Genomic DNA, 17,261 nt, shown 5'->3' on the forward strand with positions numbered 1-17,261 from the left:
CTAGGACTTAAATAAGACAAGACTGATCAAAGTAATTGGACAAAGCTGGAGACGATCAGGGAAGCACACGTGGGTAATCAGGGGGCGTGGCACACACGAGGAGCGGACGAGCCGGGCATGACACGTATTTTAACGATCCATTATTTTGAACCACTAATTTAATAGAAGCACAAACCATATCCCAGGAAGTACATGACACAGCCTTGACAAGAGGCCAGTCCTTGCACAGAAATGTATGTTCTTGGAATGGAGGAGGGAATCCTTAACAACATGGGGAGAAAATGCAAACACCACACACTAAGCTTGGGATAACAATCACACCCACAACCATGGAAGTATGTTCTTCACATGCTTCACCACTTAGCTACCACATAACCCTAGAAGACTTTTTATGAATAATTTTAAGTTTCATATATGTACTTATATATCTGCACATGTATTCTGCAGTATGTTAAATACAAACATGAAAAAACATAACATGTTTTTTTTATTGATCTTAAACATTTAAACCTTATAATTAATGAGGTAAAAAGAAAAAAAAATTGAAAATATTTAAATACAAAATTATGTCTTGTATGGTCTTTATTTGCATTTACAAAGCATTTTAATAAGTCAGCTCTACACAGTGAATGGATCCAGAATTCTTTACTTAATTAATATAGCAAAAAAGACAATAATTAATTACAATGTGTAATTACTCAAAAGTAACATTTGAAACATTACAGTAAATCAAAGGAAGTATATTTTATAAGATTACTTTTAATTTAAATACTTAATATTTACATGAAAGTAAATAATCAGCAGTTCCCTTCTGTCTTTGTATTTGTCAGAAATTTTGTCCCTCAGACTGTTTCCTCTTTCCCTATATCAAATTTAAATGTGTTTTCTTACTTAGTTTCCAACTTAAACATTCACAATTGTCATAACCAGTGATCCCAACGCCTTGAGAGCTTTTCAGTGTTTCCCAGTCAGTGGTGCTTGTCAACCGGAGCCCTGTTCAGTCCCAACATGTTTAGCTGATGGGCGCCCCAGTTGTGACCAGTTTATAATAGGCACCCTTGAGGGCCATGAGCTGGTCATGGGTGCCCTTTTCGATGATGCAGCCCCGTGACATCACCGCGATGATGTCAGAGTGCTGTATCGTGGAGAGGCGGTGAGCGATAACAATGCAGGTACGGCCCTCTCTCGCTTTGTCCAGTGCTTCTTGAACAGTCTGTAGCACAAATGACATGTTGAGGTTTATTTCTCTAGATCAGACTGCAGACAAAACCCAAGCAGATGCACACCCGGGGCCCCCAATTCAAAATGCAACCGGTACCTTTTCACTCTCGGTATCTAGGGCTGACGTAGCTTCATCCAGCAGCAAGATCTTGGGGTTTCTGACGATGGCCCGGGCGATGGCGATGCGCTGCTTCTGCCCCCGGGACAGCTGGGAGCCCTGGGAGCCCACGTTGGTTGCATATTTCTGAATTAAAAGATGGCAAAATAGTGAAATGAACAAAGCAGATCGCCTCGGCAGGTTGAAAATTGAAATAGTATGAAACAGTATAAACTAATGCATTGTTGGCAGCCAAAAGAAACTCCTGAAGCAGGTGGAATAGCACATCTATGAAATGCCAGGCCTGATATATATATATTCATTAATTATATGCAACGGCCAGTACCTCTGGCAGGGACATGACAAAGTCATGCAGCTGGGCCTCCTTTGCTGCGAAAATGACATCGTCCATGCTGACCTCCCGCAAGTTGTCCCCATACTTGATGTTGTCAGCGATGCTGCAGTCGAACAGGATGGGTTCCTGGGAGACGATGCCGATCTTTGAGCGCAGAAACGGCACATTGGCCTTGGAGGAGTCGTGGCCGTCAATCAGCTGTTTTGTAACACATCAACATTATGTCAGTCATTGGATTGTTTACACTTTAAGCACAAGCAACAAGACATGATCTAACTTGCTTTCCGTATAATAATTGAAATATTTCATTTTGGTCTATTGAATGCTTACATTTCCTAACTAATTTAAATAATAAAAGATCTTTCATACTACACAGGAAAAAGCAAGTACCAGTAAATACATGAAAACTTATAAACTTTACATTAATTATGTGTATAAATCTCCTTCGCACATAAGAAATAACATCACTTTTCACATTTAAGCTGCACCCCTTAAAGGACCTTAAAGCACCCCCAGATGAATATGGCTAGTTATTGCTTCACCTAGAATCATGAACTTAGCAAAGGATCTTAGACATAGACAATTTCCAACAATTGCTTTTAAATACATTATCGTCAGGATCAGCCCCGGTTGTTCCACCCTGTGTCCCTTCCCCGTTTTGGCCAGCAGGCATTGCAGAATGAAAAGATTCACCAGAATATAATCCCTTTGTCATGTGTTTGAATCCCACCTCACCTGTTTTTGTATTTTGTTCCCTAGTGTTTCATTGTATGAGTTTTCTTGTTCCTTTGTCTTGTGATTTGTATTTGGTTTTGGTTTCATGTCTTGTGCTTGTTTCTACATGTCTGTTTCCTTAGAGCAGATTCTGTTTCCTCCTTTCTGTCAGTCTTAGTTTTCCCCTCCCAGTTCCCTGAGTTGATTAGTTTCACCTGTTGCCCCTTCTTGTACCTGCCCTTGTGTGTTTCCCTGATTGCTCATTGTCCTGCACCTTCCCCTATTGGTTAACTGTATGTCCCACTAATGCTGTCTCGTTACCCAGTTCAGTTTTAGTATTTAAGTCCCTGTCTGAGTTCGGTCCCTTAGTAGTTCATTGTTTGTGATGGTTTGTGTTTGCCACCTGCTTACCTGCCCCCCCCCCCCCCCCCTTGTAAATTTAGTCCTTGTTTATCCCCTTGTGGTCCTTTTGGTTTTTTCGTAGTGTTCTTAGTCATTTCTGCTCTGTTTAATAAATCCCCATTTGTCCTGTGAGCCGCCAGCGGGTCGTCCATTTCTGTTCCAACCTGCACTATGCCCCGCTCCAAACCCGCCCGGATCCATGACAATTATGCCAGTGCATTAATTACAGTCTGCTCTTCGATAAATAACATTTGTAAACCAGAGGAAGCCATTTCATTTTGTAGCATCCTGAAAGAGCATGTCTTTTTTCATAACCGCTTATCCTTATTTTCAAAATCGCTTATCCGGGGCAGAGTCGCACAGCCTATCCCAGGAAACACCAACAGGAGGCTCTCTGGCTAGAATCCAGTCCATTACAAGGAACACATTCACACACTATAGTCAATTTAGAGACCCCAATTCTGCCAGCCACATGTTTTTAGTCTGTGGGATAGAACAAGAGAATTCAGAGAACACGAATAGAACATACAAACTCCATAAGAAGCCAAGGAGGGGTTTGAACCCACAACCATAGGGGGTGTGCTAACCGGGGTCTAGTTGTACCATAAATCATACAGCCTCAAAACCTTTTTATGCATTTACCTGATGCTTTTATCCAAAGTAACAGTATAGGAGAGGGTCACAGTTTATATATGCTCCTTGGGATTTGAACCAACAAGTTTTGTGTTGTTAGCACAATGTTTTTCTTGTTGAACTACTATAGTTACTAAAATATCCTCACTCACCACTTTGCCTTCATCCGGGTCATAGAATCTCTCCAGCAGCTGGATGCTGGTGCTCTTCCCACAACCACTGCTGCCGACGAAAGCCAAGGTCTGGCCTGACCTCACCGACACGTTCAGCCCGTTCAGCACACGAATGTCAGGCCGGGAGGGGTATGTGAACTTGCAGTCGATGAATTCAATATCACCTTTGAAATCTGCCTGTAGGTGAGGGGGGGGGAGAGAGAGAAGGTAAACAACCTTTCGCAGTGCAACAAATTCATGACCAAATTCAGCGAAGACTGAGAGGAAACTGAAATCCCATTAGGACCCTGCAAACCAGAGAGCCATTGTTGTGCTTAGAGACAAAATTAAAGGCTGAGATAGAATGTGGCTGTGAACCGTCTATCCACTGTACTGCCTACAGTTTCATCCAACAGAGTGAGTCTAATTTAAGGGGGAAATTTTGTTATGGAGTATTTGATAACCAGCCAAGTATTAAGCTTAAAATGAGTCTTCAACTAGTGTACTATTAGTGTACAACAAGTGTATGACTAAGTCTCTCAAAGTGTGTGTAACTCCATCCATCCATTTTCCAAACCGCTTATCCTACTGGGTCACGGGGGGTCCGGAGCATATCCCGGAAGCAATGGGCATGAGGCAGGGAACAGCCCAGGATGGGGGGCCAGCCCATCGCAGGGCACACTCACACACCATTCACTCACGCATGCACACCTATGGGCAATTTAGCAACTCCAATTAGCCTCAGCATGTTTTTGGACTGTGGGGGGAAACCGGAGTACCGGAGGAAACCCCACGACAACATGGGGAGAACATGCAAACTCCACACACATGTAACCCAGGCGGAGACTTGAACCCGGGTCCCAGAGGTGTGAGGCAACAGTGCTAACCACTGCACCACCATGCCACCCATGGGTGTAATTCATTTATTTTAATTTATTTGAATAAATCTTATATTAAGCAAGTTAATTCGTTAAAAGTCTGAAGGGTTTTTTTTGCAGAATTGCAGTGATTTTGTGGTCACTGTTTTGCATTGAAACAGCTGTCTCACTGTGCTAAGTTACACAGCCCGAGGGGACAGCCATTTAAATGTTTCTGTGGGTATGTCTGGTTTCGTGGACGATATTTTGGGAGAGTACAACTTCTAATACCGTGGCAACATAGCAGTGAGCAGAGGGTTTGCAATTAATTCTTATTAGCTGCAGCTGCTCTGACATCCTTACAGAACCGTGTGGCTGGATTCTGAAGGTACTGTAAGCGACATCATCATTGTCAATAACAGCTAGTGACGTCACACCACTGAAACACACGTTTAGGAAAACGTTTAGGAAACAGGCCTCTCCTAACCCTACCAAATGATAAACTACAGTAACTAATGAAATATCAGAAATAACATCAACACTCACCCATTTCTCTCCCTCTTCACTGTAAACTTTGATTTTGGGGACACGGTCTAAGAGTTGGAAAAACCTTGCTGCTGAAATCTTTGCTTTGGCATAATCTGGGGTGTAGGACGATGCACGACCAAGGGCTGTTCCACTTGTAACTATAGCAGAGATGACCCTGTAAAAATGCGAGATGATCAGCAAACAATGCGAGCGCTGCAGGATGCAATTAGGAATTACTGAAGCATTTCCATAAGTCTGAGATTTTTAACACTCAAACTGAATAATATTAGAAAAGATACAAAGACGAATAAACCAAGTTGGACCTTCACCTGAAAACCACGCTGAAGTGAAGCCCTTCTTGCCGTACCAGATAGCCTCCAAACCTGTAGGAGGCGGAGTTGGTCAGGAAGATCACACACTGGGCAAAGCCGTAACAGGCTCCATATACATGGGCTTTCTTTATGGCCGCCTTGTGGGGACCATCGAGCTGGGCTTCGTACATATCCACAAAGCTCTTCTCTTTGCCCAGACCTGCAACTGTGCGGATGTTGCTGAGCGCCTCGCCTGAAATCTGCATTGTGAAACATAAAAATTTCAGCTTCCAGCACATATGTGTTCATCATACCTATCATCCCAGTTTAACATGTAGTCCTTGAGATTCCTAGTCCCTGATATGTAAAATTATAGTTAATGAAATTTTTGATAATTATTTCATATTATTTCAAAATGGTTAAAAAATACATATTTGGACGCCAGAGACCTATGTGGAAGGAAAATTGGACATTGGTTGGCCCGGGAGGGGAGGTATATTGGGTCTGTTATATCTTAGGCCTTAGGCAAGAAGAGATTCTTTTGAATACTGTGTGACCTCGCTTGGTGATAATTGCCTACGGTTAGTTCCACAGACCCTGAAGAGAGATCAGACCTTGGAGAGACAGACAGTGGAGCAAGGGGGGTGAGAAAGCATCTGCAAGAAGGGATTCGAAGCAGCTCCAACTGGTGCACAAAGAGTTATAGTTATAAAATAGTTGCAGTCGACAATATACAATATGTTACAGGGTAGTGCAAATGTATAAGTAATGGTTACATTAATCATACTAATCATATGTTAACCATGTATTTGCAGTGATTCAATGACAATTTGACAATATGTCAATATGTTAATCATATAAATACATATCTCAAATAGAGTCTAGATTCCGGTAAATTGAGCAAGATGGGTGGATTTTATCTTGCTGGCAAGGTGAACCAATAGAGCAGGAGAATTGTGTTTGTTATACGTTTGAGCTCGGTTTGTTGGTGTTTAGCGACCAATCAGGATTTAGAAGTATTTATAGGGAATTGGGAGTTATGGTTTATCAACTGGTTGCTTTGAGCTCGAGGTGACTTGGTACCTAGTGCCAGAGTGTGATAGGAGCACTTTGCTGGATTGCTGGAATAAAAGACATTACTTTACTCACCAACCGAGATGTCCAGAGTCTTATTCTAAGTATCTCAACTAAAATTATCAGAGAGGTTGATTTATAATTTTTCTGCCACACCTAGGGACTCTGAAATGGGTCAAAAGCGTTTATATGAAATTTATTTCGAATGGAAATTTAACATGTAGGAAGCCCACCTGTCCAGCAGCTTCCATTGCTTGTTTGTCTTGCTTGGCAAACGTCGTAAGCATCTTGGCCTGGAACCCTCCAGAAAGGGCCAGGAAGGGCAGGAAACACAAGATGACTAGGGTCAGCTTCCAGCTGAAGTAGAATGAGATGATGATGGCCACACCAATGTTGGTCAGGGAGTTCACAATCATCCCTATCTGAGAGCCAGTAGCCTGAAAGCACAACACAGGACCTGGGACTAGTACACCTGAATGGCTAAACAGCAGAGAATATGGAAACAATGACGGTTGGCATTCTTCCGTGGCCGGTGAAGTGTAGGTGACCAACGTTTGGAAAACACTCAACAAATTAAAAGATAAAACAGGATGCGAGAGAAAAACTATTAGTTTTCTCTCTGATTTTGTGGTACCCGTATTATACATAAACGATGCTGCTGTTTTTCATGAAACAGTAACCGCTTTGTGACTGAATAGCAATTCCACATACTTACCGTATAAATCAATGTTTATGCCCATTAGCTAGCAAAAGATGTACATTACATGCTCATTGGTGCTTCCTGACATAAGAAAAGATAAACTGGTCTATTCTCCTTTCTTTGTCTCATTAGAGGCCCACCTATGTGTACTGCTGACTGCTGAATGCAGAAATTTGTACAACACAGAGCAAAAGTGCTTCAGCAGCGACTGGCAGTTCAATGCAGATGTTCTCACTCACCCCTTGGACCTGAGAAGCATCTGTGGCCAGGCGTGTTGTCAGCGCGCCGGGGCTATTCCTGCGGTCATCGAACCAGCCGATCTCCTGGCCCAGCATGGCATGGAAACCCAGGCGTCGCAATCGACGTGTCAGCAGCTCGCCAGACTTGGAGAAGGAGTAGCCCTAAGACACAGCAGGCAGACCCCAAGTAAGAGCCTGCGGCATTTAGATAACTGTCTAAACACCAAGACTGACATTTCAGGGGCGTAGCACCTGCAGCAGCTGCGTGAAGAACGAAACCAGTCCGACGAGGGCAAAGAACAAGCAAATGCCATCGATCTCCTTCCTCTGAGCCACCGAATCAGACATGGAGAATGTCTACGGAAGCACAGAGACAGCTGCCAATCACTGACGTTGTGGTCCACATTGCGTACCTACTGAACATGACTTCTTAGTAACTTACGGAGAGAATCTGGCTAAATAGCAGTGAATATATGGGATTGACCCCACCGTTCACTGCAGCTCCTATGGAGCCAAAGAGCATGTATGGCCATTCAGGGGCATTATATTTCAGGATTCTGGCAACAGGGGCTGGCTGTACTGGCTCCTCTTCTTCTGGTAGAGCGCTCTGAGTATGAAATGATAAAAAAGGTCAAGCACCAAAAGAAACCAGGGGAAGTTCTCAAACACCTTAATATTCAACACCCTTCATCTGGACTAACCTCACCCTTGTTGCCTCCAGACATGAAGGACTCTGTGTCTGTGGTGATGGGCACAGAGGCCTCAGGGATGACATTTGACAGCTGAGATCTAGTTCTTTGACGGATAGAAGCTCTGCAGACAGAGTATTTACCACTCAAGTAAACCTTCAGGTGAATAACAATGTCTAGGGATCACCAGTAAGCGGAGATAATCGGCCGGTATTCGCTGATGAGGTTTGGTACTTTTTAGGATACCAACCTCAGGCTTGCTCTGTAACTACCAGCTCGAGAAAGGCTTTTTTGAGAAGGCTCCATGTCTCCTGCTTGTTCTTCTCCAGCCACTATTGATCATAAAAAAATCACGTCAAGGAGAAACAAACAGAAGATTATGTCTTTTTAACTGCCTTTCTGCAAGGTCTCAGGACATATCATTTTTGAGAAGGTCTGAATGCTTTGGACTCACTTTGCTTGGCTTTTTCACTGAGGGCTTTGTCTCCCTGGCTCTGCAAGGTCACCAGCATGAAGTATACCCCCTTCCGGTCTAAAAGCTCATCATGTTTCCCCCTCTCTACAGCACGACCATGTTCAAAACCCACAATTATATCTGCATTCTTCACTGTCGACAATCGGTGGGCTATCGATATGGTCGTACGGCCCATGCGTACCTTGAATGAGGAGCAAGACTGCAGATCAGACAAACTGAATCCACATTGCAAGTCCACGTACCTTCTATAGTAATTAAATGACCCAGAAGTTTACATCCTTATGAAGTCAGACTACAGTACTTTTCCTGTGATAGCATTTCAGTAGTGTTATAGAAAATTCATGATTATGCAAATATATATACATATCTAATCAGTAATTAATAATAGAACTTTTAATGGTGCTGTTGATTTACCTATAATGATTGAAACAATATAACCTCACTTGAATCAGTCTGATGTATCAAGCACAATGTACTAATGCAAGCTTGCGTAAGTAAAGGGATTTATATTTTCTATGAAGGAACTAACGTTTGCCATAATAAAGCTTGCTCAGCAAGGGCCTGGGTCAGCATGACCTGGAAGTGAGATAAAGTAGTAACTGGGTAACTGGATAAATTTAACTCGACACAGTATGAAATTGCAAAGGAAAATTTCGCTCAGGTTGCCCTGTTCTGAGCCGATAAGCCTCAATAAGCAGAAGTGCCTGGTGTCTACAGACACCTGATCCTTTTCTTTGAACTGTCTGATGACTGCATTTTTGGCTATAAGAGATGTATGCACTTGTTGTTCGGGGAGCAGAACACGAGACGCATGATTGCTGAGTGTCTGGTCCCTTTGAGCTCATCAGATAATAAAGTTTGTCAAACACTTAAACATCCGACTTCGAGAAATTTCTTCCTTCATGAGTTTATCATTGCTAGTGGTTAGTAGCTTCATACTATGTTGCAGTACAACTACCACCAGTATGTTTGCCTGAGCAGCTCTCACTTTATCCAGGGCCTCCTGCACCACAGCCTCACTCTCGTTGTCCAGGGCAGAGGTAGCCATGTCCAGCAACAGGATCCTGGGGTTTCGGACCAGAGCGCGAGCGATGGCGATCCTCTGCTTCTGACCGCCGCTCATCTGACCCCCGCCCTCTCCCACCAGCGTCTCGAATCTCTGATGTCACAAGGTCGTCATGGTCAAGTGGCGTGAATGCATGCGATTAAAGATCATCATCTCCGGGATGCTCGCAGTACCTGCGGTAAATCCATGATGAAGTTGTAAGCGTTGGCCTCCTTGGCTGCTTTCACGATGTCCTCCATGGAGACGCCCGGCCGGCCGTAGCGGATGTTCTCAGCGATGGTCGTGGCAAACAGCACGGGCTCCTGCTCCACAATCCCGATCAGGGATCGAAGCCACTGGATGTTCAGTCCCCGGATGTCATGGCCGTCCAATGTCACCTGACAGTAGATCGAGGAATTGATCTACTGTGCTCCATATGCAAGATATCAGGAGACTTTACATGATTGATATTAAGATAAGGTGAGGTGCCATGACGTACCATGCCCTCGTTAGGGTCATAAAAGCGTTGGATAAGCTGAATTGCAGTGCTCTTCCCAGCACCACTGGCCCCCACAAAAGCTGTAGTCTCCCCAGACTTCACCAGCACACTTAGCTGGTCTAATATCTGTTAAATAATATCTGTATTTGTTACTTGGTCTTGTGTGTGTGTGTGTGTGTGTGTGTATATATATATATATATATATATATATATATATTTTATTTTTTTTTTTTTCTTTTTTCTTTTTAAAAAGCAATGTCCCTATCCTTAAATGCATAATTATAGGCAAATTATTATAAATAGATATTAAATAATACCATTTTCTTTGACTTATATGAGAAGCTTTTTTTAGGATATTTCGTGATTTTACTTCACCCTTAAACGAAGAAAGATAGTCTTTTAGAATACCATGTATCTAATCATTTAAGAATTTTGTTTGATTAACTTTTTTTTACAGCTATAACATCCAAAAAACTCTCAAGAACTGTACCATAACTTCAGGCCTAGAAGGGTAGTTGAAGGTTACATGATGAAACTCAATATCCCCTTTTACTCTGTCCAGTTTATAGCCAGTTTCTGACAGGCAGTCAATTTCTGGTTCCTGTGCATAAAAACAAAAGAGAAAAGCCTTATATACTTATAACAGTATTTTGTTCAGAGGTCTGTGTACGGCTGTCACTTTTTAACCAATATTTGAACATTCATTCAAAAATTATGTGAAAAATTCATATTCGAACTATAATTGTCACATTTGAATTTTTAAGTGTCATCACCTAAATAATAACTAAATAAACATTCAGTAGCCCAGCTGTCTTGTTTACAGTCACTGATGGTAAATGGACACAGTGCAGTAAGTAATAAATATGTATAAAACATATATGAATGTTACATGGTGTACCTTGTCCACAATACTTAAATGCTTAAAAGACACTTAACTGGACATGTCTGTATCATGTAGGTTTATACTTATTAGTCCATTAATTCTATATTTTGTACTTTAAAAGCACCCAGTACAGTCATTATTAGTAATGCAAAACTATTGCGAGGGTTTGCAAAAGTATTTCAAAAAATATTTTCCCACCCAGACCTCTTATGGCCCCCATGATTTTTGGGGGTGGGGTGGGGTGGGGAGTAACAGGTATTCCAATATATTTATACAAATTGCGTGACATTTGAAGTTTGTTCAAACTTGCCTTTTGAAAAAAGTGACAACCTTAGTTCTGTGTTAATGGGATTTTCTTACATTCATCCAATAAGTTAATGGCAAATGGTTAGAATGTCTAGGGTCTTAATGGTGACCCATTTATTAAATCACATGCATTACATATACATATTTAGAACTCTTAAAACACATTAGCCAATGCCCTCACATGTAAAGTAAGTTTTGCACTGCACATGCTATAGATTAACATTTGCCAGCTCATGCAGACTCACTCTGTCAATGGTCTCAAAGATGATAGTGGCAGCGCCTCTCCCAGAGGCGAAAGCCTCCAAGCATGGAGAGGCCTGGCCCAGGTTCAAGGCTGCTATTAACACGCCCAAGAACACCTGTAATCAGGGCTCATTCCTGTCAGTAAGCTCTGTCAACACCAAGCTATTTCAGAGAACAGTTTCTCATCTGTGCTGGAGGACAACAAGACATTTCCTTTTCCAGTTTTTGCTGGAAGATACTAGAGAGGGTGGTTAAACATAATATAAAACATCTACAGTTATCACCCGCTATAAGATTACCTAAGTACTGTAAATCAACACATTTCACTGATAAATACAGCCGGCTAAAGTTTTGCCATATTTTAAAGAAGTTCTTAGAAAGTATAAGACCAGTCAAATTTTTTGGATGGGGAGTTATGTAAACCCACAACTTTTTGTCATAAATACACTACTAATGCTATATCGTGAAAATGAAAAATCTTTTAATGGATTTAGCTTCCTACTACAATAAGCATGTAGTGCACAATGTTTACTAACCATGATTGCGGTTTTAATTGTATTTCAAATAGGAAAATCAAGAGATTGAGGAATACAGTTCAGTATCTTTCTGCATTATTACTTGTTGCCAGAGATGTACATATATCTACCTGTAATAATGTTCCTGGGCTGTACTCCTCTGTATCCAGCACAAGTTTGGAGCCATACCAGAAGGCAAGGGCATAGCACAGGAAGATGATGAGCCACAGGTATCCCGTGAAAAGTCCCATTATTAAGCCTTTACGAATCCCCCAGCTCTGGGCAGAGATCAGGTTTCTGTCATATCTGCATGGATAGATGGAGTTATGTATCTACATTGCTGAAAACCCGCTCTGTATTAGGAATAGAAGATCTATCATTTCTGGATAGCTTCTGCGATGGCCGACACCCAGCAGATGTCCACCAACGGTGTGTTCACAATCAAAGCTCGCGGAAGCATCGCACCACAAAATGAACTGATGAGTAAACTCAAATTGCCAGCCCGGCCCTCGAAATACAAATACATGCGGTTGCCAGCGTTCCGAAAGTCAAAAATCGACAAGTAAATTTAAAAATGTACTTAATATTGACACATTCGTGCTTGACTTGTATTGGCTATTGTAAAGGGTGGATGGAAAAAATCCGAAAAGGTCTAATTTGCAGTTAACAATTTCCTTCAGCTTCACCGTTCAACCTCCTTCTTTTCCCCTCCAAAAGCCGCCACGGTCCTGATGGACGACAGAACTTCGTCAGCCACGGCGCCGGCTTTGGCGTAGGCCTGCAGCTCCCGCCCCGTCAGCTTTGACACAAACTGCAAGCGAGAAAAAATGCAAGGAAGCAGAGAATGGGGTGGTAAGACTTGGCTGAGAACATCCCGACGAGAGCCCCGGAGCGTTACAGACTCACTAATGCCATGAGCGCAGCTCCAAGTCCAATCAAAGGGCTGACTGCGATTATGACCAGAGTCAACTTCCATCCTTTCACAAAGCCCATGAAGAAGCCACACACAAAGGTGGTGAACCGCTGCAGAAATATGCTGACTTGATCCGAGATGGCATCATTTATCTTATTGATGTCACTGTGAGACAAACGGGCATTAAGTCATCTTTCAAAGAATAAAATACAGAAACGTATGACGCCTGAATATCACGTAGTGCATAAACGATGTCAGTCTTTTCCATATTTATACCACATAGTGAGGCAGTGGTAATCTAATCACTAGGGAAGTGTGCTTGTGGTGAAAGGTTGTTGGTTCAATTCCCTGACCAGCAAGGTGCCACCGTGGTACCCTGAGCAGGGTACTGGTCCCTCGGTACTAAATAATAGCTGCCCACTACTGCTATATGTCACATATGGGTTAAAGGCAAAGGATACATGTTGTTGTCCTGCTGTGATGTGTCAACAATCAGTCAATAATGTTCACATCAAAGTGCTTCTAAAGAATTTGAAGTTTATATTATAAAGTGCATTGGATGGGTAAAACAGACCTTTTCTTTGTGCTAATAAAGGGTCTGGGGTGACACTTTGATGTTGTTAAAGCTGTGTAGCATGTAGCATCTGTGTAGCGAATATCTGCTGTGTGAGCATGTTATAGACATGTTATAGATAAGCACTTCAGGTTATACACATCATGTGGCAGTGTTATCGGTTAGCCCATGAGGCAAGGATCACAAAGCTCATGCCCTATTCAGAATCTACACGAGCTGCCTTATGTCCAAAGTGCTTTCCTGTCTGCCATGTTTATTGGTGCAGAATGAAGCTCGTTTCTGTAATTTTGCTTTAGCATTGTGTAAAAATACTGTATATATGTAAACATCCTCCCATCATACCCAGTAAATGGTCATGTAGATTCTGCAGCCCATTCCAGGAGGCATACGTATCAAGGCAAGGGAATACCATGGATAGGATACCAGTCGATGACACACACACACACACACACACACACACATGTTTGTAATTATATCTTTGTGGGGACTCTCCATTCATTTCTATGGGGGAAAACTCTAACCCCAACATGACGACCTTAACCCCTAACCAGCCCTAACCTTAACCATAAGTAACCAAATTAAATACGAGACTTTTTTAATGTTTTGACTGCAGTCACAGATTTTTATAAAATTGCGTTTCCCTTTGTGGGGACCAAAACAGTGATCCCCACAACAGCAAAATAACAGGTATTTATCACATTGTGGGGAGAGTTGGTGTTATGTAATATACACACAAATCACACACAGACATACACCATGGATATTTGTGTTTAATTATGTTTGTTTTACAACCCACTGACTTAAATGTGTGAAGTATACAGGTTCCCTTATGATAGCATTACCATCTAATCAGAGGTCAAGAAGAGTCTTCGGATTAGCTGAGATGGGTGTTTAGGCTGCGTTCCACTTACTCGGACATGCGGGTGTTGAGTTCCCCGACCGAACTGCAATCAAACCACCCTATCTCCATTCTCATAACCTTCCGGAAATACATCGACCTGATTATATGAATTTGACGAGCCGCTGCAGCCACCCACAAGAAGATCTGTTGGGACAGAACAACCAAAAGACAAAAGCTGCCCGTAAGGTTTCCCGCAGTTAAACGCAAACAGATTTGTGTAATGAGTTCTGGTTTTCCGTATTTTGAACGGGTGCCCAAGTTCATAATAACAATTTTTAGCCTGTAGTGCAGCTGCTCAGAATTCCAAGGGCAGGTGTGCTTTTATTTTAAAGTTGTGTTTTTCTTCCTTGAGTTTTTTTGCGCTTTAGTGGCAACCGGATATGCTTCTTTTTTTACTTTTTTTTGTTATTAATAAAGTTTTTCATTCGCTTTCACAAGAACAAGCTGTCTCCTGTCTTTTCTCCCCTCGCCACAAGCCTTTTATTTATTTTATTTTTTTAAAAAAACACATTAAGGAAGAGTAACTTACCTGGCAGTAGCCTAAGAGAAAAACTGCTACTCCGATACCAAGGTAATAGTAGGCAAAATATGTCATTTCATACTCAATGTCCAACATCCTGAAATTAATTTTCAAAAATTAGAAAAATAATTAATTCAAGCAGAATACAACATAAATTCATATACAGTGTATCTGCGTACTTTGTATTTTGTGCATCAGTAATATTTTTGTGTTATGCTTATCATTCTACTGTAAATGTAAATTCAACAGATTTTTCTCATTTGTAGGCTTACATGAACCTTGTCACGCTGGAAAGTTCTACGTTAATGAGTTACTGTACTTAGAATTACTCAACCCATTCTTGGACCATCTTACCCGCATTTTCTTGTCATGTTCAGGTTGTCATTGGCCGACAGGTTTTTATACTGTATTGTATTGTTGTAACAGTGCTTTTGAGGATCATTCAGCTCCTGCAGCTCAATGTCGTACTGGATGAAGGTGTCTGTCAGCAGCCCAAACACTAGCAGCATCAGGGGCTGTGCGGCACCGTGGAGCACAGCGCAGATGCTCCCGGCCACCATCATCAGGACCTCCCGGCATCCTGCGAAGCGAAACTGGACAAGGAGGATCAGAGACCCAGTTGGCTTGAAATACAGCTTGCAAACAAGTGCTTTCCACTATGATGAAACTGATATTACCAGCTGGAAGAAACCGATCCTGATCGCCGCCGCTTCCTTCGTCCTTTTTGTTCTACCATGAGAAAATCGTATCTTTAAACGCAACAATAAAAACCGAATAACGGAAGAAAGAGTATTTCACTTACGTTTTATTAATTCCGGGGCCTTTCATTGTCCTGTGGAAGGATACAGGGAATACACTCTTGAAATCTGATCACTTTATGCGGAATTAATAGTACCCCGGTTATGTAATTAATCATTCAACTTACATGTAAACGCCATCGTTTTCTGTTACTGAAAAACAAAAATGAAAAGATATATTACCCAGGTGTTAATGCTTAAACCATTCATGCATATTTTGTCTGTATTAGGTTTATATTAACTCAGTACCAGTGGTATTATAATATAGTCATCAACCGTTTGGCATGCATTTCCTCCACTACATGGTTAAAGTGCATCTGAAATCTATCCCAAAGGGCCAGGGTACGATGCAAGGGACCTGCTGGCTGATCTGCCTGAATATCACAGAACTCACAGATAATTGCATATTAAAGGTAATTCGTGGGATGAAACTGAACTAACTGCAAGTTAGCTGGAAGTTGAACCCACAGTGTGACGCCTAAATCAAATTCTTTCAATTTTATATGTAAAATGTAGTTTACTGTAGGGTTTCTGTTATTATTGCCGAGATAAAATGGACAATAGGACAAATGATTTGCAGGCAGCTTCTTACAAATCTTCTAGAACATTCCTTACGAATAGCAGCACTATTAATAAATAGCTGATTCCTTACCTGGATCAGACACGTTGTAAGCTCTGTTATCCTGCCCAACGTTTTTGATGCTGCGTAGGGTAACTGATCCAGGCATTGTTCCTTTATATATTTTATAAATATATTTTATAAAACAAAATGAAAAATTTTAAATGAAAAATAAACTCGCAAATATTGGAAAAAAAAATCCAATATGCCAAAGAAATACTTACGTTATCTACAGTTTACTCTCAATAAGACCGAGAACAAAACAATGACTAATAGAGTCCGTCACTAATTTCATTCATGATGCGATGCTCCCCTTAGATCCAGTGTTAGTTATATCTTACATCCGAATAACTCCGGGAAAATACTTGGAAAAGACCGGGCCCTGACTCTGATTACTTCAGTCAGGGGAGCTTGACTTGTGTACAGCAGACCACATTAGGTCAGATTACACATTTAGAGGTAAGTGTCCTATCGGTTTGTACTGCCACCGGGTCATTAACCCAGGTTTCAAAGAGTTCACAGAATCTTTCACCTATACTCTAAAAAAAAATCTGGGTTAAGAAGAACCTGACCTGAGTCAACTGACAACCCAGCGCTAGATCAATATCGGACAGGATATCTGGATTATTTTGACCCAGCTGCTTTGATTCTGTCATGATCCACCTCCCTCATGTCTCCGTTTGGCCAGCAGAGGTCGCTGGCCTCCTCGTAATCATAGGATTGTTCCCAGCCCTAATGTCTTAACCATCCACACCTGTCTTGAGTTTGTTAATTGTGTTTGCTGTATATACGTATGTGCCTGTCATTGCCTCCTTCCCCAGATCTGTCATCGTGGTTGTCATTAGGATAAAGTGATAGTCATTGTGGATATTAGTTTAGGTAGCGTTTGTTGTAGTGCTGGTCCTTGCTTTGTTCTTTGTGTGTAGGTTCGTCCCAGTCCCTCCTACCAGCTCCTCCCACCCTCCTGTTTTGTACTCCACCTGTCAGTCTAGGGTCCCC

General features: G+C 41.8%; 1 protein-coding gene across 2 annotated transcripts; it reads right to left on the reverse strand.

Annotated features, from left to right (window-relative positions):
• Positions 1 to 564: 564 nt before the first annotated feature.
• Positions 565 to 16,713, reverse strand: LOC125715004 (bile salt export pump-like). Of its 2 annotated transcripts, XM_048986220.1 has the most exons (29): positions 16,487 to 16,712; positions 16,296 to 16,376; positions 15,772 to 15,796; positions 15,649 to 15,678; positions 15,524 to 15,575; positions 15,201 to 15,439; positions 14,856 to 14,943; positions 14,337 to 14,470; positions 12,845 to 13,016; positions 12,625 to 12,749; positions 12,070 to 12,244; positions 11,426 to 11,539; positions 10,482 to 10,592; positions 9,992 to 10,117; positions 9,687 to 9,890; positions 9,436 to 9,606; positions 8,427 to 8,628; positions 8,223 to 8,304; positions 7,985 to 8,096; positions 7,726 to 7,890; positions 7,536 to 7,640; positions 7,284 to 7,445; positions 6,578 to 6,781; positions 5,289 to 5,530; positions 4,978 to 5,134; positions 3,575 to 3,772; positions 1,665 to 1,871; positions 1,319 to 1,465; positions 565 to 1,213 (listed from the first exon to the last, which is right to left on the reverse strand). In XM_048986220.1, the coding sequence occupies exons 2-29, from the start codon at positions 16,369 to 16,371 to the stop codon at positions 1,013 to 1,015; spliced, it is 4,026 nt and encodes a 1,341-aa protein (XP_048842177.1). In that variant the 5' UTR covers positions 16,372 to 16,376; positions 16,487 to 16,712; the 3' UTR covers positions 565 to 1,012. The 2 variants fall into 2 exon arrangements, with proteins under 2 accessions (XP_048842177.1, XP_048842261.1); XM_048986304.1 differs by lacking the exons at positions 565 to 1,213; positions 1,319 to 1,465; positions 1,665 to 1,871 and having other exon boundaries at positions 3,632 to 3,772; positions 5,289 to 5,342; positions 16,487 to 16,713.
• Between the last annotated feature and the right edge of the window lie 548 nt (positions 16,714 to 17,261).

The sequence above is a fragment of the Brienomyrus brachyistius genome, chromosome 1, assembly GCF_023856365.1.
Source record: "Brienomyrus brachyistius isolate T26 chromosome 1, BBRACH_0.4, whole genome shotgun sequence".
Classification (NCBI taxonomy): Eukaryota; Metazoa; Chordata; class Actinopteri; order Osteoglossiformes; family Mormyridae; genus Brienomyrus; species Brienomyrus brachyistius.